At 46.1% G+C, this 26798-nt stretch overlaps 1 protein-coding gene across 2 annotated transcripts in view; it reads right to left on the bottom strand.

The window, feature by feature from the left end:
* The window catches only part of SH3BGRL2 (SH3 domain binding glutamate rich protein like 2), a 72205-nt gene extending 45835 nt beyond the window's left edge, over positions 1-26370 (bottom strand). For both annotated transcript variants that reach the window (XM_030199067.1, XM_030199068.1), the window contains exon 1: positions 26144-26370. In XM_030199067.1, the coding sequence (XP_030054927.1) occupies positions 26144-26188 (45 nt within the window). In that variant the 5' untranslated portion in view covers positions 26189-26370. The remainder of the gene's footprint in view (positions 1-26143) is intronic.
* Between the last annotated feature and the right edge of the window lie 428 nt (positions 26371-26798).

Here is a 26798-nt window from a genome sequence, read left to right as displayed (position 1 = left end):
GATGAAGCCATTACGTATGGGATGTAACAAAGCAATCCCTAAATAGGGTGGGAACAAGCCACACCACGCGCTAGCACCTGTGCTCCAAAACGCGCATCCCTCCTGGCAGCCACATCCAGCCTGTAATGTCGGGCGAAAGAGAGCTTAGAAGCCCATGTTGCAGCACTGCAAATCTCATGAAGAGATAGTGCTCCAGTTTCCGCCCAGGAAGAGGAAAATCGCTCTTGTGGAATGTGCCTTAAAGGCTCCAGGCGGAGCCCGGCCAGACAGCAGATATGCTGAAAAGATAGCTTCTTTGAGCCAACGGGCAATAGTGGCTTTAGACGCTGAAGACCCTCTGCGAGGACCTGCAAACAGCACAAAAAGATGATCAGAGGTCCTGAAAGAATTTGTAATTCGTAGATACTGCAACAGAGTCCTGCGCACATTCAAAAGGTGCAACTGCCCAAATGAATCTGGAAACTCCTCCTCAACAAAGGAGGGAAGAAAAACAGGCTGGTTTAGGTGAAACGCTGAAACCACCTTAGGCATGAAGGAAGGCACGTTCTGAACCGTGACCCCTGACTCTGAGAATTGCAGAAAAGGGTCTCTACAGGACAGCGCCTGGAGCTCTGACACCCGTCTCGCCGAGGTAACGGCCACTAAAGACGGCCTTCAGTGTCAAATCTTTCTCTGAAGCACGCCGAAGCGGTTCAAAGGGAGCCCCCTGAAGGGCCTTCAATACTAACCCCCAGGTTCCAAGCTGGACAAGGTGCCCGCACGAGAGGACGGAGCCGAAGCACCCCTCTAAGAAACTGTGCCACATCTGGATGAGCAGCTAAAGACACGCCTTCAACCTTGCCAAGCAGGGAGGCCAATGCTGCCACTTGCACCCGCAGGGAATTATAGGCCAAGCCTTTGTGTACACCATCCTGCAAAAAGTCCAGAATCGGAGAGACAGGAGCCCGCAACGGAGAAAGCGCTCTTGAAACACACCAGACTTCAAACTGGCGCCAAATCCTGGCATAAGCCATGGAAGTGGAGCGCTTACGGGCCTGCAGCAGAGTGGAAATTACCTTATTTGAGTAGCCTTTATCTCTCAATTGCGCCCTCTCAAATCGCCATGCCATAAGACCAAAGCGGCAGGCATCCTCCATGGCCACCGGACCCTGTGACAACAGGTGCGGAACCAGAGGTAACGGAAAGGGAGCCTCCAACAGCATCTGTCAGAGGTCCGCATACCAAGGCCTCCTGGGCCAATCCGGGGCGATGAGCACCACTTCTCCTGGATTCAGCCAAATCCGCAGGAGCACTCGCCCTATCAAGGGCCACGGAGGGAAGACATACAGCCAGCCCAGGGGCCAGGGTTGAGCCAAGGCATCCAACCCGGCAGCGTGAGGATCCCTCCGTCTGCTGAAGAAGCACAGGACTTTGGCATTGGAACTGGTCGCCATAAGATCCATCACTGGCTTGCCCCATTTGGCAAATTTGTTCGGCCTGCGCGGCTAGAGCTCTGCACTGAGTGCCGCCTTGTCGATTTATGTAGGCCACTGCTGTCGTGTTGTCCGACATCACTCGGACAGCCAATCCTTCCAGGGTCACTTGAAAGGCCAGAAGAGCCAGAAACACCGCTTTCAACTCCAGGCGGTTGATAGACCACTCCGACTCGTCGGGCGTCCACAGACCCTGGGCATGCTTCCCCTGGCAATGTGCGCCCCAGCCCTTCAGGCTGGCATCTGTCACCACTAGGCACCAATCAGGGAGTGCCAGCGGCATTCCCCGCCGCAACATGCTGTCCGAGAGCCACCACTCCCATACTGAGGCGGGCCGCAGGGAGCCAAGAAAGTCTGCACTGATAATCCTGAGATACTGGAGACCATCGTTGAAGTAGAGAATACTGTAGAGGTCTCAGGTGCGCTCTCGCCCATGGCACCACTTCCAAAGTGGCTGTCATCGATCCCAACAGCTGGGCAATGTCCCAAGCTCACGGGCGGGGCATCCTCAGGAGCAGACGGACCTGATTCTGAAGCTTGCACCGCCTTTGTTCGGGAAGAAACACATAGCCCGAGGCTGTGTCGAACCTGGCCCCCAAATATTCTAGAGATTGCGAGGGGGTCAGGTAACTTTTGGCCATATTGACGACCCAGCCCAGAGATTGAAGGACTGACATCACTCTGACTGTAGCTAGATGACTTTTTCTGAGTCTGCTCTGATGAGCCAGTCGTCTAGGTACGGGTGAACCCGGATACCCTCTTGCCTGAGAAAGGCAGCTACTACCACCATTACCTTGGAGAAGGTTCGGGGAGCTGTGGCGAGGCCAAAAGGCAAGGTCCGAAACTGGAAATGTTTTCCCAACACCGCAAACCGCAGAAACGTCTGGTGCGGGGGCCAAATTGGTATGTGCAAGTAAGCTTCTTTCAGGTCCAGAGACGTGAAAAACTCTCCTGGCTGTACCGCCACAATGACGGAGCACAGGGTTTCCATGTAAAAATGCCGCACTCTTAAGGACTTGTTTAGCTCTTTTAAGTCCAGGATCAGGCGAAAAGACCCGCCTTTTCGTGGCACCACAAAGTAAATGGAGTAGCAGCCTAGACCTTGATCGGCGGGAGGCACCGGGGTCACAGCCCCTATCTGGCACAGACTGTGCAGAGTCTCCTCTACCGCCGCCCGTTTGGCGGCAGAACCGCATCAGGACTCCACAAACGCGTCTCTCACCGGGGCATCGAATTCTATTCGGTATCCGTCTCTGATCAGGTCCAAGACCCACTGATCTGCAGAGATTTTGGCCCACTCCTCGAAAAAGAGGGAAAGTCTTCCTCCAATGACAGGAAACGAGGAGAGGGCTGGCGCACCATCATTGAGAGGGTTGCCCCTGAACTCCAGGCCTTGAACCGGCAGCTGCGGAACATTTGTCCGAGCGAAAGGAGTTTCTCTGCTGAAAGCGGGCACGCGAAGTGAACCCAGCAGCACGCCCCAGGCGGTACCTTCTAGCTTCACGGAAGCAAGGTCTGTAAGAGAAGCGGACCGCCTGATCCTTAGAGGAAGGCTTCGGCCTATCTTCGGGCAAGCGCTGAGGTTTGGAATTCCCCAGGCCTTTAACAATGTTTTCCAGCTCCTCACCAAACAGGAGAAGGCCTTGAAAGGGCAACTTCACCAACCTTTGCTTAGAGGCCATGTCTGCCGTCCAAAGTTGTAGCCAAAGAGTGCGGCGAGCCGCCACTGCTACAGCCATTTGCTTAGCCGAAGCTCTGACCATATCATAAAGGGCATCAGCCAAAAAGGACAAGGCCGACTCCATCCGCGAAGCCACTTCAGATAAGGTCTCCGCTCCATCACCGGGCTGTTCCACTGCCTGCTGTAACCAAGCCAGGCAGGCTCTAGCAGCATAACAACTGCATGCAGACGCCCGAACAGTGAGACCTGCCAAATCAAAGGACCGCTTCAGAGCTGAATCAAGCCTACGGTCTTGAATATCCTTCAGGGCAACACCTCCTTCAACAGGGAGGGTAGTTCTCTTTGTCACAGCCGTGACCAGGGCATCCACTTTAGGCATTGCAAAGCGAGTCAAATGTTCCTCACTCAGAGGGTATAATTGCCCCATAGCCCTGGCAACCTTCAAAAGTCCCTTGGGGTCAGCCCATTGAGCCGAAATAAGCTCTTGGATGGAGTCATGCAAAGGAAAGGCTCGAGCAGGCTTTCTGGTACTAGCCATCCTTGGATTAACAGAGGAGGCTATGCCACTCCCAGGATCTTCAATCGAGAGGGCTTGTAAGGCATCTGAAATAAGCGCTGGCAGCTCATCACGGTGGAAAATCCTCACCGCAGACGGATCAAGCTCCTGTGGCAATTCTGCACCCGACTCTGGCTCCTCAGCCCAAGAAGTTCTGCCAGACCCCTCAGAATCCTCATAGCCCGACCACGGGGGGGGGGGGGGGGGGGGTGCGCCACACTCAGAAGGGGAATTAGCCCTTCTGCGTTTATCAGGAGGATAGGAAACAGGCAAAGCCAACTCCAAAAGGCCAGGATCCACCGGGGGGGGGGGGGGGGGGGGCAGGCAGAGGGTCCAAAGATCCCTGTGGAAGAGCTCTTTTAAGCATATATGCCCTATGCAGCATTAAAACAAAATCAGGGGAGAAAACCGCTCCCTGACCGCCCAGATCCTGCCCAGGGCTATCAGTTCTATTATTAGCCTCACTCAGAGGACCCCCCCCCCCCCCCCCCCCCGGATTCAGGGCTCTCCATCGCAACGGATGCCGCGCCATGTGGAAAATCCAAAATGGCGTCCGCTGCCAGCTCAGAGCGTGAAAGATCGCCGCTCGCCATGCTCGGGCCGGCTCTATGTCTGTACAGCACGAATTACAGAGCCCCGCTGCTGATTTGCGCTTGCCACATTTAGAACAGCGCTTTACAGTCTCTGCAGCCATCGCCGAAAACGGCGGTAAAATTAAAAAATGGCAGTTCGCGTCAAAAACGTCCCGATCGCAGGCTCACCCCGGAGGAGTCCGAAAACACTCTTACCTCACTGGACCGAGTATCACAGCTCCGGTCCTGCAGAAGAATCTCAAGAAAAAAACCTCTTTTCCAAGATCGCTGCGCTAAAGCGCGAAGCGACTTTAATTTATTTTATTTTATTTTTTTAACGCTGTGAGGAAAGCAGAGGCAAAAGAGGTAAATAAAAACACTCCGGAGGCTCAGATAAGTGGGAAAGGCAGGGAAAGGCGAACCAATGTGCCTGCATCCACTGAGTGGGAAAGGACAGGGAAAAGCAAGCTAATATGTCCACATCCACGGGGGCATGGGTAAGGCAGGGAAAGGGCTGACCTATGTGCCTTCAAAGTGAAGCTGCTATAGCCTCTAACACCCCGGCTAACAACTGGCAAGCCAGGAACCACCCCCAGGCAGATTTTGATGGAGCTCGAAGAAGCTGCAGCCACCCTGCTTGGGGAGATAGAGAATACTGAAAAGGCAGTGGAGCTAGCTGGCCCTGAGGCACTGAGAAAAGTTGAGTGCTCTCTATCTCCCCCTGCTGGTTGACAGACAACCCATACGTAATGGCTTCATCTGCTTGATAAGGAAAAAGACCGAGGTTTGTCTTCCGGCAGGCTCCGAGTCTTAGAATCCTCCCATGTCTTTGACCAGCTTCTCCAAGTCCTCCCCAAAGAGGAGTTTACCTTTAAAAGATAAATTGACCAAACGCTGCTTAGATGCTGCGTCTGTGGCCAAATGGCATAACTACAACAACAGATGTCTCAAAATAGTCAAAGCCATTTGCTTAGCCAAAGTTCTTACCAGATCATACTAAGTGTCCGCCAAATATGCGGACCCTGTTTCCAAATCAGGAAACTCAGAGGATGGCTGAGTTCCTGAGTACAACAGGGCTTCAGCCGCCTGTTGCACCCACAAAAGGGAAGCACTGGCAGCAAACAACCCACAGATGGCTACCTTCAAAAGACAAGGCACAGACACCTCAAAAGACATCTTCAAGACAGATTCCAGCATCTGGTCTTGTACATTCTTGAGGGCAATGCCACCTTCCACCGGCAGCTTCTCAGTCACAGCTGCTACCAGGGCATCCAAGCTAGGTAAGCGTAAGTGGTTCAACTCCTCCTGAGTAAGTGGGTAAAGATGAGCAAAGGCCTTTGCTACAGGGAGGTTCGCATCAGGCGTGGCCCGTTGTGCAGAAAGGGTAAATTAGACCTTACCTGCTAATTTGCTTTCCTTTAGTTCCTCCGGACCAGCCCAGAATGTGAATGTAATCTCAATCTCCACCTGCTGGAAGGCGTACACAACCCATCTGTCACATTCTGGGCCGGTCCGGAGGGATGCTAAGGAATAAGTTCATGAATAGCTTCATGAACCGAAAAATCCCTAGGGCGCTTCTTAGTGCTGACCATTTTATGATTAGCAGCAGATGTGGACTCCACCTCAGGAGAAGAAATATTCAAAGCATGCAAGGCTTTGGATATAAAGGACAGCACCTCCTCCCTATGAAAAACCCACACGACCGTGGGATCATCTGTCTTCAAAGTCTAAAGGTCTGGATCCTCTAGCCCTTCCAAGTCTGCAGCAGCGGAGAGAGCAACTGCTACAGAAGGAAGAGCTGCAGTAACCACTTCCTGCCCGGACAAAATGGCTGCCACATCTTCAGTGCGAGGTGAAATGTGCCCCTGCTTCCACCTCATTGTCGGCACCATCTAAGGCCTCGGAGCAAGAAAACCCCACAGAACAGAGGCCAGACACTGCTCGTCACTTCCTACAGCGGGAGTAGCATTTCACTAACTCTGCAGCCGTAAGACAGCCTGCAAATAGCGGTCCGCTAGATCCCGCTTATGTTCCCTCTTTTTTTTTTTTTTTTTTTAAATACTGAAGGAACAGATAAACTCACCACTGGAGCCTGAAGAAAGAAGGAATCCTACTAAAGCAGGTAGTAAAATTGCAGGAAACTCCCTCCGTAAACAGCTGAAGCACAAGCTCCCCCCCCTTTTTTGTAAAAGAGGAAGAGTTGCGAGGAAGGCAGTGCTGGCAAAGGAATTTAGGGAGTGGAGAACGGGGTTGGGGAGGGACCTGGGGTGACCAGGTGTACCCCCTGAAACTGGAGCCATTCAGCCAACACCCCCAGCTCTACTGAACTAGCCAAGCCAGAACAGGAGCCACCACAGATGAAGCCAGGAGCCTGTTAAGCACATCCGTCCACCTGCTGGAGATAGAAAATACTGACCAGGCATCACCACGTCCTATATGCACAGGGCAAATCAGTGCTCTGTATCTCCACCTGCTGGTAGACGGCCACAACCCACAGGTCTCTGGATTCATCTGCTGCTGACACTAAGGAACTCGGATTTGAGACATTTTTTCTCTGCAGTGCATGCAAATCACAAGGAGATGTGTCAAGCACAGAATGGGCTTCCCAAAACTTGGATGTTTTTCTGCCATAATGGAACAAAGTGAAAATGTCCAGGGCTAAGAGTTAGATGTCTTGGTCTAGACATGTTTCAATAAGGACTAAGTCACAAAAAGGTGCCCTAAATAACCAGTTGGCCACTGGAGGGATTAAGGCAAAATCTCCCCTTACTCCCCCAGTGGTCACTAACTCCTTCACCCCCCCCCCCCCCCCACCAAAAGATGTGAAAGAAACGGTACATACCAGCCTCTATGACAGCTTCAGATGTTATGTGCTTTTCTTCCTTGATTATACCCTATAGACCCTCAAGTATCTTTCGCTCTTCAGCAGCAAACCAACTTTCTATTCCAGTCCTGTCACATACTTGACGTCAAGCCACCCGCCATTCTGACTTTTTCTCACTTAGCCCGACCTTCTAGAACTCTCTCCCTTTTGCCCTCCGCAATGATCATACCAATGTTTCAAAATTGCCCTGAAAACCCACTTATTTACTAAAGATTTTTCTTAGCTCATTCTTCTCTTTTAAGCTGGTCGGCCTGACTGCTTTGTTAACTCTGGTGCTCCTTGCTTTGCTCTTCCTGTACTTCTCATTTCAGGCACTATATACTATTTTCTCTTTTTCTTCATAGTTGGAGTTCCTTTCCTTATTTCAATTGATTTTATCGATTTTACAAAAGGTGGTATAATAAATAATTATTCACCTCCTTCCATGTGTCCATCTTTACTTCGCCACCTCCCCCCCCCCCCCCCCCGAATCTATAATCTTTCCTTTCCTCACCCTATTGCTGCCATCACCCTACCTCCATCCTCTGAAAAGCAGTATAGGACCATTGAGGACCTGTGCGTGCTCTATGCCTGCAATATCCTGACACCCCCCCCCCCCCCTATAATCTTCTATCTAGCCTCAACGGTAACTATTAGGAGCATAACCATCATCGTTCCATACAGTCAACACATAGACAATACAAGTACTGTGCGTTAAGTATGTCCACATTATCTGTAAATCAGTTAATGCCACCTATTGTGGTAATTGCACTGCATTTGCTGCATTAACATTTAACATGCAGTACTGTACTGCATATTCCTGTGCCCCTGCCTCTACTCTATTCCATATTTGTCAAAGTAGTAATTAGCTCATGCTAAATATGAAGCTGCTGCATTATTTTTCCTGCTATGTCCACCTATTAGTCTGCTTCCTTTTCTGCCTCTGGGACAGGCACAGTGGTGGCTTGTCCTCTGTGCAGGCTGGTAGTTGGGTTCTTCTTTACACTGCAGCAGCAGAAAATTCGTGCTAATATTTTCCCTGGTTGAAAATTCGTAAGGACAGCATACATTAGGTGAACATCATTCCCAGAGATTTTCAAGCACAAATCAGCTAGGAATGGCCAAGAATATGTACTCATCTACCAAGGAGCAACTGACATAAGATTATAAAAAAAAAAACCCCATAAATGGTAAAAAGCAGATCTGGTCATTTTATAGTACATTTTTAGATAGTGAAAGTTAACAGCAAATCAATCCAGAGACTGAAAAGACAAATCAGAGCAGCAGCAAAGGCTAAGAACCAGGTTAGTTGGGGCTCAGATTCCACCAACACTCCTTGGGCATCAGTGTATGAGATGTTGGACTTCGCTCTTGTGGTCTACCCCATTCCACTGGCTATTGTGCTGGTGATCTTTTCTCTGTGGTAAGCAATGGCTTATGTATAACAGATGTCATGAGAGAGCAAACAAAGGATAATGCATACTCTTAAAAAAAATCCATCAAGAAAAACTGGAATATAAATGGTATGTGACGCTAGCCTCTGTTCTGGGTCAAGTATGGCTATGAGATGCCCTAGAGTGCTGCAGGCAAGGTCGAAAATATAATGCTCTGGAAAATATTGCATCATTGTTGACAGATTATTTCCTGCCATAGCATCTGGAGTTTTAGCAATGCTTTATCCCAAGTGACAGGAAGTAGTGTCTTCCAGAGAGGAAAAAAAAATGCCTAGGTATTTTAAATGAATATTCTTATATGCTTGCCTAAAAGAGTAAAAATGAATCTAATTCATTCATATTCTTAGATTAACATACAGATTTCAAAAAAATGAAACTGTATTACTCTAACACCTGATAACAAAGGGTGACTTTCAGTAAGTCCAAGTCAGGAATAATCTATGCACATTTTTGAGTTTAACCCAAAGGAAAGCCTCCCTCGTGCATCTTCTATCAAGACCTATTTTTTGTATGGACTTTTACATGATTTTCCTACTCAAGAAATCTCTCATCTCTGCCATGCGGCCAATCAAGCATGGTTCTGTTACTTGCACCATAAGCAGTGCAATTTTTCTAGCAAAAAAGGTGCCGGTACTCAAATGCCAGGCCACCCTTCAGGGATGGGGTGATCACTGAGTTACTGACTCCACAATAGCCAGGCCCCCTGCAACCAGTCACAGAATCTATGACAAGGCAGAATTAGTGTCTTGAGCCTGAGCTTTTTCATTAAAACTTGTGGTCCATGGGTCAATTTTAGCAGACACTGGAAAAGGTGCCGGTACTCAGTACCCCCGAGTACCCTCTCAAAAAAAGCCCTGACCATAAGTCTAGTGAATGGAATCAATCCATGCGTTCCGATTTTCTTCCTTCCTTACCCCACTTTCATTTCCAGTAGTTTCCTGCCAATATAAAAATCTTCTTCCACTCACTCAAATCACAAGTTTTTACCATTCATCTCTGTAATCTTAGCCACTTTCAGCCCTTTAGCTAACTTTCTCTCTCTTGACCTTATCACTTAATGCCACTCAAACACCTAGAATAGTCATCTCATTAGATGTAAAATACATCATAAACATTTAAAGATGGATTAAAAATGGGTATATATATATATATATATATATATATATTTGTATTTCTGAATATAAAATTTAAAATTAAAGTAAAATGTTAAATTTTTATTAAGTCCTGCTTTACGTTTTTTTTTAAAGGGCGAGCCTCATGCATAAATATTTATTTGTTTTCAGCATTCATACTCCACTCTTTTACCAATTCTAGGTGGAGTACATAGTACATAATTATCAAATACATAAAAATATAAAATGTAAAAACAGAAGAGAAAAAGGCAAGATCTATGAAACTGCTTGTTAGTTCAATTCTGAAACCAAAATACAGGAGGTTAACAGATTAAAAATCACCTGAGAATCTTAAAAAGGAGAAATTCTTAAAAAATGATGCTCAAAGTTAGCGCTGGGAAGATCAGCACTAACCTAGTATTCTGTAAATGGCACTCTGCATGGAATGACCTTTATAGAACACTAGTTTAGCATACAGCACACCTACGGTTTGGCACGGGCACTTATGCTTGCAAAAGGCTGGTATTAATGCTTGTGCCCAGATGAAGTTAGGTGAACAAATGCAGGTATTCTATAAAATCATGCCAAATTTCCGGGAATATCCCTGATCTACTCATACCCCTCCCACTGCCACGCCCCCTTTGGAGTTGCATGCTATGAAATTTAGGCACACATTATAGAATAGGGTGTAGGGTAGATCTGACACAATTCCTAACTACTTCCATTTAAGTGCTTAACACCTATAATTAGTTATTGTATAACTAGTAAAAAAAGGCCCGTTTCTTAACGCAATGAAACAGGCGCTAGCAATGTAATGAGTTACTGCCATTAATGTTTCCACGGTTGTATTCGGAATATAATTGTTGTTTACATGTGTAAGATTTCTTTATATACAATAGTTTTTGTGTAAACTGTGTTACAATGTGGTAAAAGTTTTCCTTGTTCAGGCCCTTCAATCAGTTTAACAATCACATCAGAAGAGCTCCTTACTCGTGAGAATGCAACATACAGTTGCCCATGTGAGAGACAGAGTGACAGTGTGTTCTACAGACAGTGTAAGAGAGAGATACACAGAGTGATTGTGTGTGTGTGTGACAAAGTGATTAAACGTTTGTCTTCCCTTCCGTTCTGTGCATTTGCCTCCACTGATGTTCGTACCTCCCTGTATATGACTGTTTGTTAGAGATTCAATCCACTCCACTTCCCTCCTCCAAGTTCCGTTCTGTCTGATTGGTTCTTCGTTCCTGTGATGTCGTGTTTGTTTGCTTGGCAACTATGCAGCGTTCCGTTTCCTCGACGTGAGGGCGGGGACAGTGAGAGCCAATGAAACGCTTAATGAGACTTACGAACCCTACACTGCCACAGAGTCAGCTTCAGAATGTTGGAGGTGCTTATTATATAGGATTAGCTAATCAGGTTACACATGTATTTGGAATCCACACCCAAATTTGGATAACCGATTCTGGCGTTATAAGGGTAATTATATAACAGGAGGCCTATGTGACATCCAAAAAGGAGCCCATTTTAAGCATATTTTATAAAGGAAATCTAGGCACTGGTGTCTTTACTAATTAGGCTTACTGAATTAAGTTCAATAACGCATAGACAAGTATACACATCTACTCCACATAAAAGAGAAGTATGGGTGAAAACACATTAAAAAACAAAAAACAGTGGACTGACCTCCGAAGAGAAAACCAACACAGTATTATCATCTTTGAATAATTCCTATGTTGGCCAAGTGAACAAAATCACAGGATACATACGTGGCAATTCTATAAAGTGGTGCCTAGAGGAAGGTACCACTTCAGCACGTCAAAAGGTGCCACTAATTGGCAGGCAGATGCCTATGTGTGCACTAGGCACTATTATATAAAGGTAGCACCTAACTGGAAGGGGGAGCATACATCTGGACACAGCATGGGCATGTTTCCCAGGTATGACTGCAGTTTATAAAATACTATAAACTATGTGCGTCACTTGGCACACCTAGGTGTAGAAACTTACGCCTGCTAGTAACATGGCATGAGGGTGTATCTACACATGGGCACACAAATGCCAACCTTATGTTAGCATTCTATAACAGAATCTTGGTGTCAAAATGTTTTTATAGGATTGTCACTAAGCACACAATGGGGTAGTTAAACTGAGGTGACAATTTATAGAATTGACCCCTTAGTAGTTATTTTGGATATAGCGCACGCAAGTTACATTCAGGTATACTCAGATATTTTCCTGTCCCTGGAAGGTCTACAATGTTTTTTGGGTTTTTTTTTACCTGAGGCAATGAGGGTGAACAAACTTGCCCAAGGTCACAAGGAAGTGTCAATGAGATTTTACCCTTACTTTCCCAGTTATCAGCCCACTACTTAACCACTAAGCTACTTTACTCCAGAGCTACCTTCAAAACTAATATGACTTTTAGAACTCGCTGTTTCTCTATCTTCTGTTGCTATCGACAATGTCATTCCTTTGATTAATTAGTTCAATCTGTAAACCGCCTTGCTATCTAGTAAGGAAAGGCAGTATATTAAATCAATAAAACAGGTTTTCTATGAGGACAGCAGGCCAATTATTCTCACAACGGAGTAACATCATCCGACAAAGACCAGGTTGGACATTACCCTGTGTACTGTCACTTTAACAAGCTTTGGCAGCATCCCAATATGCACGCACAGGACCAGAACTATAACATGTCTTTTCCAGCTAACGGGAAAAGGAGGGAGGGTTTGTGAGAATAATTGGCCTGCTGTCCTTGGAGAACACCTACTGCAGGTAAGTAACTTCACTTTCTCTGAGGAAACGCAGGCCATAATAACTTCACAATTGGGAATCCCTAGCTACCAGGCTCACTAAACCCTAGGACCACAGGGACTTGCAATGGAAAGGCCTAAGAAACCAAATCAATCTAACACTATATACAGACTGGTTTTGAAGGTTCAGCATAGAACAGAAATAACAGACCTAGGAGTGCGCAGTTTGATTCTAGACACCAAACATATTTTGCATTAAAATCTGACGAAACTGGCTGTCACGTTGGGTATTCTGTTCAAGGAATTAGTGAGATGGGAATGTGTGGACTGAAGACCACATTGGAGAATTGCAGATCTCCTCAATAGACTGACCTCGAGTGGGCTACCGTTGCAGCCATGGCAAGGCCCTCTAGAGTCAGCCCAGCCTGGGCATAAGTGAAAGAGATACAATCTGCTAGCATTTGGACAACGGCTGTCTCCATTCCATGCGGATCAAAAGAAACAAAAAGCTGGGTGGACTGTCTAAGGGCTTTAGTCCGCTCCAGACAGAAGGCCAAGTTTTGCTTGCAGTTCAAAGTGTGCAGTGCATTTTCGCCAGGGTGGGCATGTGGCTTTGGGATAAATGTTGGCAAGACGACTGACTGGTTAAGATGGAACTCAACACCACCTTAGGAAGAACAGAGTATTTCTCCACATGCACCCTGTATAAGGTGGATCCGCTACTAGGACCCGAGGCTCACTTACCCTATGAGCTGAAGTGACCGCCACCAAAAACAAGATCTTCCAGGTCAGGTACTTCAGATAACAGGAATCAAATGGCTCAAAAAGGAGCTTTCATCAGCTGGAAAGGATTTCATTGAGGTCCCATAATACAGTTGGAGATTTTGACAGGGGGCTTTATTAACAACAAAACTCACATGAAGCAAACTAGAGACTATCCAGAGATGGATTTACCTCCTACATGGTGGTGATAAGCACTAACTGTGCTGAAGTAATCCCTTACAGAATTGTTTTCCAACCAGACTCAAAGATGCAGGAAGTATTCAAACAGGTTCTGTGTGGGGCAAGAAAATCTAGGGCCTTGCTCTCACACCAGATGGCAAACCTCCTCCATTTAAAGGAATAACTCCTAAATCTTTCCTGGAAGTCAGCAAGACCCTGGAGACACCCTCTGGCAGCTGCAAGGAGGCAAATTGTACTCTCAGGAGGAAGGCATACAGAAGACCTGTTCCCCAATGGAGGAGAAAGGGCATCTGCCGCTAGCCTGCTGTGTGATCTGAGTCTGGAGCAGTACTGAGGGACTTTGTTGTTGATATAATTGGCAAAAAGATCCACTGAGGAGTGCCCCACTTTCAGAAGATCATGTGAGCAATGCCCATGTTCAGAGACAACTCATGTGTTTGCAAGTCTCTGCTCAGCCTGTCCACCAGACTGTTCAGTTTCCTCACCAGATATGTGGCTTAAAGCACCATGCTGTGACTGGTGGCCCAAGTCCACAACCCGACTGCTTCCTGACACAAGGGGTAGGAATCCGACCCCTCTGCTTGTTCACATAATACATGGTTGGGACATCCCCCCATATCTCTCTAACCTTACTATTCCTTATTCCCTAGTATGTCTTCCTTGTTCTATAAACGACCATCGATTATATCTCCCTAGACCCCGAACAGCACAACTGGAGTCTACTCGGTATCGGGCTTTCTTCTTTGCTATGTTACTATGTTGCTCATTTTCAAAGCACAGACTTACAAAATTCCATAGTAACATATGTAACCTTGTAAGTCTATGTACTTTGAAAACTGAGCCTCTATGTAAACAGTATATCAAGAATAAATTTAATCCTGAATCCTGAAATAGGTGGATGTAAGCCATGTGATCACCATCCCACTATTTCTGCAAAAAACAAAATTCAGGGCTAAAAACTTAAAACTGTCAGATCTTCAAGGGCCTTCCTTCTCATCTATACCAGACCAGTCCAGACTAATGTAGCAAAGCAGTTTCCCAAAGAGGGAGGGGAGAAAAGTAGAATGCAAAAGGTTGAAAAATCAACAAAGCTATACACAGCAAAAACTGATCAACAGAAAAGGATTCAAATATCCAAACTACCAGGCTACCATAATGGAACAGAGTTAAACACTACAAAAGGAACTGAAGCCGTAGGACGTAAAACAAATGTCCTGCGCAAAAGAAAAAAATTACGTACCCCTGTCCCAAGAGTAGCAATAGAAGCAGCAAAAGATACTCATGCCAAAGGACCCCCCTTGGAAGGAAGGCAACAGTCATATCCGAGCAACAAGGAGAAGAACTGTCTCTCCAAGACCAGGATCCACTTCTCCGAACCCTGGCAGGACAAAGTCTCACTCCCAAACCTGCCGCCTGCCTTGAGTACAAGATGGTCGGATGAAGCGATCCTAACAAGTACTAGGAGTATGCAACCCCAAACAGTACGCCACAGTTCATAGAATAAAGGAAGCAAGGCCCAGGAACCACCCATACCCACGCCTAGTGAGAGAAAAACTCCACAGAAGAAGAGACTCCAGAGTCGAGAGAACCAACTAACTGGAGCGCTAGTCTCTCCAGGAGAACCATGAAGAAAAGGGCAGCAGAATACAAGGGTACAACCGTAGAAAGAGTACTCCTCAACCAGCTCACTCTGGACTTAGGGATGAAAGAACAGAGCCAAGAGAAGAAAAGGAGACAAAAAGAAAGAGTTGAGAGCCACACTGTGGAGAAAAGACCCCCAAGGTGCCAAGTAGCACAAAAGGAGCAGAGACGAATTAAAACTCCAGCAATGGAGAAGCTTCTTGCCAGCCACCAAGAGGCTACGGCAAGAAAAGGTGCCACAGGAATGGTAGCTAACAGGAGACAAGACAGTCTTGTCTAGCAATCTAAACTGCGGTATGCCACAGCTACCGAGAAGTGGAGTGGAGGAGTGGCCTAGTGGTTAGGGTGGTGGACTCTGGTCCTGGGGAACTGAGGAACTGAGTTCGATTCCCACTTCAGGCACAGGCAGCTCCTTGTGACTCTGGGCAAGTCACTTAACCCTCCATTGCCCCATGTAAGCCGCATTGAGCCTGCCATGAGTGGGAAAGCGCGGGGTACAAATGTTAACAACAACAACAAAAAAGTTACTGTATCCAACCCACAGAAAAGAGCCGGGGTTGACTGACAAGGTGAAACAGTGCCTAACAGGCAAAGGTGAAAATACGCTCCACAGTGAGAGACTGAACTGTGCTCAAGGGACAGAAACAAAGCTGCGCTCATCAGGCAGAGTAGGATCTGTACTCAACGAGAACAAACGGATTTGCACTCAAAGCACACAAACTGAGCAACGCACCACGGGCAAAGAAAGAGTTGCACACCTCTGGCAAAGACAGAAATGCACTGAACAAGCAGAAAAGAAGCTGAGAGTAACAGACAGAGGATGAGCAGTGCCCCACTGAAAGAGCCGGATGTTAGAGGTACTTGCAGAACTGAACTGAAGCTGTGGTAGCAATGGAACTGTGTATAAAACGCCGCCAAGGAGCAGCGCTCCGGACGCTGCCAAGGAGCTATGCTTCCTACGCAGACGTGAAGCTGTGCAGCACCTGCAATCACAGAGCTGTGCTCCACATACCACCCTGGAACTGCACCCAAGCTGCAGAGAACAGTTGTGCTAAACACACAGAGATGGAGCTACACTCAACAGGCGGTGGAGCTGCGTGTCACACACAGACAAGGAGCTGCGTTCCACAGGCAGACACAGAGCTGTGTTCTACACACAGACAAAGGACTGCACCCCACACTGAAACCTGCAGAGAAAGAACTTCACTCAACATGTGACAATGGAGCTGTATTCAACATGCAGAGATTATCAATAGAAATCAAACAAAATAAAACATGGAAAAGAAAATAAGATGATACCTTTTTTATTGGACATAACTTAATACATTTCTTGATTAGCTTTCGAAGGTTGCCCTTCTTAGTCAGATTGGCAATAAGCAAATGTGCTAGCTGACAGTGTATATAAGTGAAAACATTCAAGCATTACTATGACAGTCTGACAGGGTGGGAGGATGGGGGTGGGTAGGAGGTATGCATGGGGACATCAAAGCATATCATTGATATTCTAACAGGATGGGTGTGGATAGGTGAGGGGTGGGGTGATCAACAGAGAAATACAGCTTTATGGTTTATAATGGGCTAGGAACCCCAGATCCTTAAGTCAAGTCCTTTCTGTTGGGTGTTAAAATATTCAATCATTCTGACTTCAAAGGTCTTACGTTCTTGTATGGTTTTAAAGTTACCTTTCAGGATTCTCACTGTGAAGTCACTGGTACAGTGTCCTGGTCCTGTAAAATGCTGACCAACAGGGGTGGGAGCCCTACTGGCACCAGTATTGTTCATGTGATGTCTATGTAAATTGAATCTTGTCTTAAGCATCTGGCCTGTTTCTCCAATATAGCATCCTTCGTTACATTTTTTACACTGAATGATATATACCACATTGGAAGATGAGCAAGTGAAAGATTCCTTTATGTTGAATATCTTTCCTTTGTGGATGACTGTGGGGTCCTGTGAAATATTTTGGCATAGTTTGCAACTGGATAAATTACAGGGAAGTGTGCCCTTCTGTTCCTTTTCAGTCTGTGATGGAAGTTTACTTCTGATTAGCTTGTGTTTTAAGTTGGGTGGCTGTCGGAAGGCCAGTACTGGTGGGGATGGGAATATCTCTTTCAGTAATTCATCCTCCTAGAGTATAGGTTGTAGATCTCTTATGATTTTCCTCAGTTTTTCCAGCTCTGGATTGTATGTCACTACAAGGGGGATTCTGTCTGTGGATTTTTTCTCCTTGTACTGTAGCAGATTCTCCCTGGGTGTTTTGAGGGAGGAGGCAATATTCTTGGAGATCATCTTATCATCTTTTCCATGTTTTATTTTGTTTGATTTCTATTGATAACCTTAAGAGTGGACTAACACGGCTACCACACTCCTCTACTTAACATGCAGAGATGAAAGGCTGCAGATACAGCGATGGAGTTCAAGCCAACCTGGAACTATGGAACTGCGCCCAACATGGTGGAACTGCATGGAATAATGAAGCTGTGCTCAACATGCAGCGATGGAGCTGTGCTCAACAAGCAAAATGCATAGACGGAGCCCCAGGGAACAGCCAGAGAAGAAGGTGCTGCCAGGAGGCCAACAAGAAAGGAGCACAACTTGTGGAAATGCAGACTTGGCGCTGCACTCCCCTGGCCCAGAGGGAGTAAAACTAAAAGAAGAGAAAGTCCCATGCCCCAAGAGAGACACTCGGCCCCTAAGAGGTCTCAAGTCACAATGACCGCCTCCTAGGAAACCGAGACGGAGCAGCAGTCAACGTAGAGAAAACTCCCGCCAAGAGGGAGGTAAGCATCACAGCTCTGGAATCCTCCTACCATAGGGAGCGAAATGCAGCCGTAAGGCAGTGAGGAAGAAACTCCTCTCGCCAGGCCAGGTACAAAGAGGAAGCTGGCCACTAACACCAAACCGAGGAAAAATCAGCTAAGGGAGAGTCAAACTCCAGACCTAGAACAGAGCCACTTCCCTGCAGAAAAGTAGAGAAAAGCGTAGAGCTAAGAGACGATAATCCAGATGCACAGCAATAGATCTGCTCAGCAGGAAAGAACTGCGCCCCTTACAGAAAAAGGAAGGAGTGCCAAATGTGCCAGGAGAGAGGTGCCTGAAACTAGAAAAGGCAAAATCCGCCTGTGCCAGGCTAAAATTCCCGCATGAAAGCAAGGGAAAGCAAGGAAGAGCTGTGGCAAACTAGTCCTAAAAAGGCACATTCCTATAAAGGGACAGTGAACTGAATCCAAGCAAAAGACTGGCAAGAATGGCACTCCCAAGGGTACTCAGAAAAGGGATTTGAGCTAGCAGTTGCACACCAAGGACAACTTGGACCCCCGCCAGAAGGAAAGTACCCTGCAGACAAATCAAAGTAGACAGGAGGGATCCAGGGGTACGAGAGAACCAGAATCTCCCTAAAGAAGGGAGGAAAAACTGCTGCCAAAACAAGAATCAAATAGCAGGGGCGTGCATCTCAAGCAAGATGCCTGAAGCAGCAGGGACCGGACGGTCTGAAAAAGAACTGACCAATAGCCGCTGACAGGAATGAAAAAATAGCCCTGGACTAAAAAGACAGAGCCTGCAGCCAAACGGAGCCAGTGAGAGACTTCTCCCACTTTGGAAATGGCAGACTAAGACCTCCGAACCGCAAAGGTACAAGTTCCAGCAACGGGGCCGCCCTCTGAACCAGCCGCCGTCTAGGACCGTGAAGAGGAGAAAAACAACTGAGTTTCATGATCCAGACACGAGCCGTGCCCCACAAACAAAAAAAATCAAAGCAACTGGAACCAGCTCGGAAGGGTCCTAGATCAGAATCAGCGAAATTCATAGAAACTTCGCAAGCGGCCCCCTAGAATACACTGCCAAAGGCGGGAAAATAAATCAGGTAACAGGCAAGAGAAAGAAGGTAAAACAAAGTTTCTTCTTCTTTTTTTTTTTGTAAACAACCTTCTTCACTAGTTACAGGAATAAAGAAAGGCTTACCTCAGAGGCAGAAATTCAGATATACCTACCACCACAGAAGAGAACAACCCCCACAGGGGAGACAAGTTACTCCATGCCACAATCAACCATCACCCTGCTAGAAAGAGCCAGGGGAGGTAGGGAAGGGGAGGGAACCAGGGTCACTGGATATCACCCTAGCTGGCAGATGAGGAACTCAGGACCACTGAGTATCATCTAAAACTAGCCCCAACATAGCTACCAGCACACCCCTGGCTCCACTGTCCCCAGAAGAATCTGGGAAAGGAGCTACCAGCCAGCAATTTAGAGCAGCTGCACGATCCATCCATCATCCACTAGGAAACAGAGAAAATACTGACCATTCCAGGCTGCACGATACCCTTAAGGGGCAGTTTACTTGGAACTATTTTCTCTGTCTCCTTCTGCTGGTAGATGGACACAATCCATTAGTGTGGACTGGTCTGGTATAGATGACAAGGAAGTAGCACATTTAAAATAGGGAATTTTTTTTCACTCAATGTGTAGTTAAGCTCTGTAACTCATTGCTGGAGCAAGTGGTAGAAGCAGTTAATTTAGCTGGATTAAAAAAAAAAGGGGGGGGGGGGGGTTGGACACATTTTTGGACCCAAAAGCCCATAAACTGTTAAGGTAGACCTGGGGAAAGCCACTGCTTATCCCAGGTGTTAAGTAGCATGGAATCTTGCTGCTTTGGGGACTCTTCCAGGTACTTGTGATCTGGACTGGCCTCTCTTGGAAACAAGATATTGGGCTAGATGGACATTTGGTTTGACCCATTATAGCAATTCTTATGTCCTTGTGTGTTAAATTAGGTAAGCTGTACATTGGACATCTATGTAACACTGTTTACTGTTGATTATGACCCTGTAATTTGGTCTTCACTCCCAGTTCTCAAGGTTCACCGATAGGTCAAGTTTTTTGGTACATCCCTTATGACTACGCATAAAAAAAAAAAAAAAGATTTACATACAATGGAGGCAGTAGGCATGCAAATCTATACCATGCATATTCATTATGGATATCAACCTGACCTGTTGGCAGCCTCACAGTGGGAATCAAGAACAAAATTCCTCTCTTACTCCTCTTCCCCCTTGATCCTTTAAATGATGATTGTTAAGTATACAAACTTGTGTCTGTCCATAAATAAACCCTCAGAACACCAGACAAGAGGTAAAATTTCCATAGCTTTGATGTGCCAGCAAAAATATGGCTTTTACTTATTTTGAGGTTAACATTTTTTATTGCAGTTTTCAAATTACACAACTAAAAATATTAGAAATACATTACATTAATCACAACTTAAGCAAAAGTAGAGCACTTCAGAAATATTGTAAAAAAAAAACCCAAAAACTAACAAACAAATAAGGGCCTAGGTGTCAGTTGCTGCTGCTGCTGCTTCTTGTCGTTATGCCGTATTACCAGACCTGGGAGGAATTTACACGGGTGGCCGAGAAGTTGTACCAGGCAGATCCCATGAAGGTGAGGAGTGACAGCGGGAGACTCCTCTCACTCCCGCTCTGGCCGCCACTCCCTGCCAATGTGAGGTATGGGGCTCTCCCCCGGCTGCTTCAGTCTCTCCCCCTCCCTGTGTTGGGTGCCCCCAGCTATCCCCTTCTGGATTTTGTTCTACTACTACTTATTTCTATAGTGATATAATGAGTTGGGCAGACTGGGTGGACCATACAGGTCTTTATCTGCCGTCATTTACTAGAAGGGCATTACTTATAATATGGAGAGGAGCCCTAAATTGGGAGGGGGTATTTTTGTTTTTACTGGAAATTAATTGTATTTCAGCACTAATCTATACATATAATATGATAGAAAAAAGTGGATATTACTTATACCTGTCTTTAAGCAAGAAAAGCAAAAAAATAAACAAAAAATAAAATCCCACAGGTGTACAGGGTGGCAGATTCCAACTTAACAGGACTTGTGATCCAGATGACATTAGCATTGGGCAAGGTATACAGTATAAGCGGTGTAAAAATTAAAAAGAGATCTTGAGCAAATCAAGTCCAACATTCAACATCTGTTTTAATCTTAAATGTTTCTGCACACCAGCTTTCTCCTAAGAACGCTAACATTACTCATCTGTTTATAGCAAAATGTAAACCTGCAAGTATAAAAATATCCAAGTTCCTGTAGGAGGGGAGGAGGCTGTCATCCCTTTAATAGAAGCAGTGTCCTGACTATTAAAGCTCATTGTCTGGGAATTCTTTAGGGTCTGAAAGGCTTCTCTGTTTATATAGAGTTCTATTAAAATTAATAATAGGTTTCTGTTACCTTGAGTAAAATGTTTGTGCCTATCAGTGCAGATACAGGTCAGCTAGCACGTGACCTATACATAAAATTGCACAAAGCAAATGTTTAAAAAAAAAAAAAAGGGGGGGGTCCCAGAAAAAAAATGTATGTCTTTAAAGACCCTATTACCTTTTATAGTTGCAATTCCTCGTGGACAGAAACAATGACAGCAGTTAGACTGAAGCTCATTAGTTCCTCATTAGAAAGGTAGATTTAGATGAACTCAAGAATTCCCTAAACAATTCAGAGTGCCACCATGGAGACAGGAATACAACTGTAAAGGCTGAAAGATTCCCCAACAGAGGACCATACAAGATTAACATCTAAGGCTAACCAGCCCTCTGAAAACAGAAATCTTTGTGCCCTGTTTACAAAAACGCGCTAACTGTAGATGAAGGGCTCACAATCTAGTTTTGTACCGGAGGCAAAGCAGAGTTAAGCGACTTGCCCAAGATCTCAAAAGGAGCTGCAAAGGGATTTCACCCAGGCTCCCCTGGTTCTCAGCCTACTGCTCTAACCATCAGGCTACTCTTCCATAGCATACAGAAAAGCATCATACTTTTCCAGTTTAAAACATAAGTACATTAAGCTCTTGACTAATAGGACCTGAAAGTGGAACTGCCTTTATAAACAGATTCACACAAGGCAGTGTACAGCAGGTACAGTTTAACACAAAACTACAATTTTGATAACAGCATAACAATAGTAAAAATGGCCAAATATAAACATGAATACCATAAAGGAGGTAAACGAGAACAGTAAATTAAAGCCTAACAGGACTATGAAACACTATCAAAAATATACACATTTAACAGCACTGAAATTCAAATAAGAGATATATAATGCCAGCATAATACTAATGAAACATCTAATAAGCACACATTAGACCACTCAAATAACATGATGCTAATGCTTTTCTACAAAACAGCTTACCATGTAGTCGAGAGACCAAGTGTAGATATATACATGGGGATAAGATGCATGGTACATTTGGGATAAATAGATAGGTGGCTGAACTCTAGGCAAGTTCTTTGTACAATTAAACAAGATATAAGTAACTGGTCTAATCTGCTGCCTTTGAGGAAAAGGGGTGGGTCATCAACCTGGCAGAATTGGAACAGAGAAAAGGGATATATGACTAGGTTCTATGTATGACGCCTAAAGTTTGGCACCAACATGAAATTCACCTAAGCACATTCTATAAAGTACACTTTAATTTAGGCATATTTTATAGAATAAGCCTAAATTTCCATGCAGTATATAGAATACGGTGAGCGGCCATGACAGGACCTAACTCTAGGTATGGCCATTTACGCCAAGCAAAACTTGGTGTAAATACCAGCACCAAGTTAGGCTCAGAGCAGGTGTATTCTATAACCCTGCGTGTAGTTCTCTGGAACACACATGACCCACCCATTCCACGCCTATAGCCACATCCTCTTTTCAGCATCACACATAGCGAAGATACATATCTGTAGCAGGTATTTTCCGAGGACAGCAGGCTGATTGTTCTCACAAGTGGGCGATGTCCACGGCAGCCCCAGGTCCGGAAAATCTTCCTAGCAGCAAAGCTTACTAGAGCGTTCGAGCGCATGGGTGCGCGCACCGCACTTGCGCAGCCATCTTCCCGCCCATCCCGCTGCGTATGCCTTGTAGCGCTATAGAAATGCTAAATAGTAGTAGTAGTAGTAGTAGTTTTCTCCGAGGACAAGCAGGCTGCTTGTTCTCACATGTGGGGTATCCCTAGCCCCCAGGCTCACTCAAAACAATAAACAGTGGTCAATTGGACCTCACGACGATGAGGACATAACAGAGATTGACCTACAAAGAAGCATCTTAACTAAGAGTGCAGCCTGGAACAGAACAAAAATGGGCCTAGGGGGGTGGAGTTGGATTCTAAACCCCGAACAGATTCTGCAGCACTGACTACCCAAACCGAATGTTGCATTGGGTATCCTGCTGAAAGCAGTAATGAGATGCGAATGTGTGGACTGATGACCACGTCGCAGCCTTGCAAATCTCTTCAATAGTGGCTGACTTCAAGTGGGCCACTGACGCTGCCATGGCTCTAACACTATGAGCCATGACATGACCCTCAAGAGTCAGCCCAGCTTGGGCGTAAGTGAAGGAAATGCAATCTGCTAGCCAATTGGAAATGGTGCATTTCCCGACAGCCACTCCCCTTCTGTTGGAGTCGAAAGAAAAACATTTGCGCGGACTGTCTGAAGGGGTTTGTCCGCTCCACGTAGAAGGCTAATGCTCTCTTGCAGTCCAATGTGTGCAACTGATGTTCAGCAGGGCGGGTATGACGGGGAAAAAATGTTGGCAAGACAATCGACTGGTTCAGATGGAACTCCGACACCACCTTTGGCAGGAACTTAGGGTGAGTGCAGAGGACTACTCTGTTATGATGAAATTTAGTATACGGAGCATGGGCTACCCAAGGCTTGGAGCTCACTGACTCCACGAGGTGAAGTAACAGCCACCAAGAAAATGACCTTCCAGGTCAAATACTTCAGATGGCAGGAATTCTGTGGCTCAAAAGGAGGTTTCATCAGCTGGGTGTGAATGACGTTGAGATCCCATGACCACACTCTGACAAGTGCAAAAGGTATTCAAGCAGGGTCTGTGTAGGACAAGAACAAGGATCTTGGGCCTTGCTATCACACCAGATGGCAAACCTGCTCCATTTAAAAGAGTAACATCTCTTTGTGGAATCTTTCCTGGAAGCAAGCAAGACTCGGGAGACACCCTCAGAAAGACCCAAGGAAGCAAAATCTACGCTCTCAACATCCAGGCCGTGAGATCCAGAGACTGGAGGTTGGGATGCAGAAGCGCCCCCTCATTCTGAGTGATGAGGGTTGGAAAACACTCCAATCTCCACGGTTCTTCGAAGGATAACTCCAGAAGAAGAGGGAACCAAATCTGACGCGGCCAGAAAGGAGCAATCAGAATCATGGTTCCGCAATCTTGCTTGAGTTTCAGCAAAGTCTTCTCCACCAGAGGTATGGGAGGATATGCATACAGAAGGCCCCTCCCTCAATGAAAGAGAAAGGCATTTGATGCTAGTCTGTCGTGGGCCTGAAGCCTGGAACAGAACTGAGGGACCTTGTGATTGAACTGAGTGGCAAAAAGATCTACCGAGGGGGTGCCCCACTCCCAGAAGATCTTGCGAACCACGCCCGAGTTGAGCGAGCACTCGTGAGGTTGCATTATCCTGCTCAACCTGTCGGCCAGACTTGTTTATGCTTGCCAGATACGTGGCTTGGAGAAACATGCCGTGACGGCGAGCCCAAAGCCACATCTGGACGGCTTCCCGACACAGGGGGCAAGATCCGGTGCCCCCCTGCTTGTTGACATAGTACATGGCAACCTGACTGTCTGCCTAAATTTGAATAATTTGATTGGACAGCCTATCTCTGAAAGCCTTTAGAGCGTTCCAGATCGCTCGCAACTCCAGGAGATTGATCTGAAGACCTGTTTCCTGGAGGGACCAAGCTCCCCAGGAAAAAAGCCCCTTAGGTTTTTCAAAATGTTTTCCATTTAATAAATTAAACGCCCTATACAGTAAGGAAAATTAAATGGGAACTACAGTGTCCTTAAATCGACAACCTTATGGAGATTGATAACAAAACAAAATAAAGAAATAAACAAAATAAAAAATATGCTGGTCAACCAGCATAATCAACACTCTCCTGTGTTTACTGCCAGGAACTGTTGCACCGGATGGGGATGAGTCAAAGCCACTATTACCCTACTTCTGCAAACAAAAGAGAGATGAACTATATATGTCTGCATGTCCTTGGGTTTGAGCATATCTGTAATGTACTTCTCTATTTGCTTCAGAACTTAAGACAACTAAAAATCAATAAAAAGTTTGTGTGCTTTCCCCACAGACAAGTTGTGTTTTCAGATAGGGAACCACAACCCAGCAAAACATTCTTGCCTAACTGGGCTAGAGAGACTTTTTAAAAAAACCATAACTCTCCTACAAAGAAAAAACACCCCCCACCCCTTTGGTCAGGCGAGTGGAGGAGTAGCCTAGTGGTTAGTGCAGCGGACTTTGATCCTAAGGAACTGAGTTCGATTCCCACTGTAGCTCCTTGTGACTCTGAGCAAGTCCACTTAACCCTCCATTGCCCCTGGTACAAAATAAGTACCTGAATATACGTAAACCGCTTTGAATGTAGTTGCAAAAACCTCAGAAAGGCGGTATATTAAGTCCCATTTCCCTTTATTAAACTGTGCTAGTGCACGTAGCTTTGTAAACAGAGGGGACAGTTTGTTGCTGTTCTGTACTATGACTCCACATTCCATAACTGAAAGCCAAGAGCAAAGAAAACGAGTTCCAATATATTATTTTCACAGCACTAAAAGATAAGGCGGTGAATAAACCACTGGCTATGCATGCAAGTTTTATTGCTCCCCATCATATAACTTAGGGCAGGGTTTGTCATGCAAGATGTGCAAACAAGAAGGCAGTGAGTGGCACAGAGGACCTGCCCCATGAAAAGTTAGCACCTCCGCCACCAAAATAGTACATTCTACACGCGTGCCAGTCCAATACAGCAAGTATCTTCAAACCATGGGAGCTAACTTTTCAAAATGATTGAAAATACTACACAAAACACAAACGAAAACTCACCAGTCTGAGTAATACTGGGAGCGCTCAAGCATCCACAGAACTGGTACCTACTATGCTTCAAACATTCCTTAGAACAACCACATACTAAAAACAGTTAACAGGACCCTACGAGACGGAGAGGCAGAGGGAGCGGGAATAATAGCAAGGGGTCAGGAAGAAGCACCACTCACCGCCACGGAACACGAAGAAGAAGCAACAAATACCCTGATGCCCATTATCACTGCAACTGCCACCTCCTGCTGCGCGCGCAGCTACTACTGCTGGCGCGAGGACGAGAGCAAAGCGCCGCCCCTCGCAATTACCGACCAGACAGGTGTAAACTGCGTTGCAGTCTCGGCTTCGAGCTAAGGTCTGCTGCGGGCGCTTTCCCCACCAGAACGTCACAAGACGCAGCCGCCTCGAGCTCTGGCTGCCCCGCCTTGCCTGGCGTCCGAGGATAAGAGCAAAACGGAGCTCCGCCTCTTTTAGCATAGGATTAGGAGGACCTGCGTGGATGGGGAGGGAAGCAGGGTATCTTGCACAGTCGTGGTGGTAACCCATGCTGCTGTATAAAGAGGCTTGTCAGGTAGCAAAGGGAGCTGCGTCAGTTCGGAAACTGTTGGAGAGATTAGTTTCTTGAGGGCAGTTTGAGAAAATATTTAGGACAGGTAAGGTCACGTAAACGAAGTTTCAAGTGAATGGTTCTCTGAAATTACAATAGAATGTTTGATTTCTATTGATAACCTTCAGAGTGGACTAACACGGGCTACCACACTCCTCTACTGAAATTACAAGAAAGCAAGTCTTCACTTCCAAACCAAAATTCCTCTTGTAAGCTGGGTCTCT

This window comes from Microcaecilia unicolor, chromosome 3 (assembly GCF_901765095.1).
Source record: "Microcaecilia unicolor chromosome 3, aMicUni1.1, whole genome shotgun sequence".
Taxonomy (NCBI): domain Eukaryota; kingdom Metazoa; phylum Chordata; class Amphibia; order Gymnophiona; family Siphonopidae; genus Microcaecilia; species Microcaecilia unicolor.
Note: the sequence above shows the minus strand (reverse complement) of the source record. Positions and strands in the feature narration are given on the sequence as shown.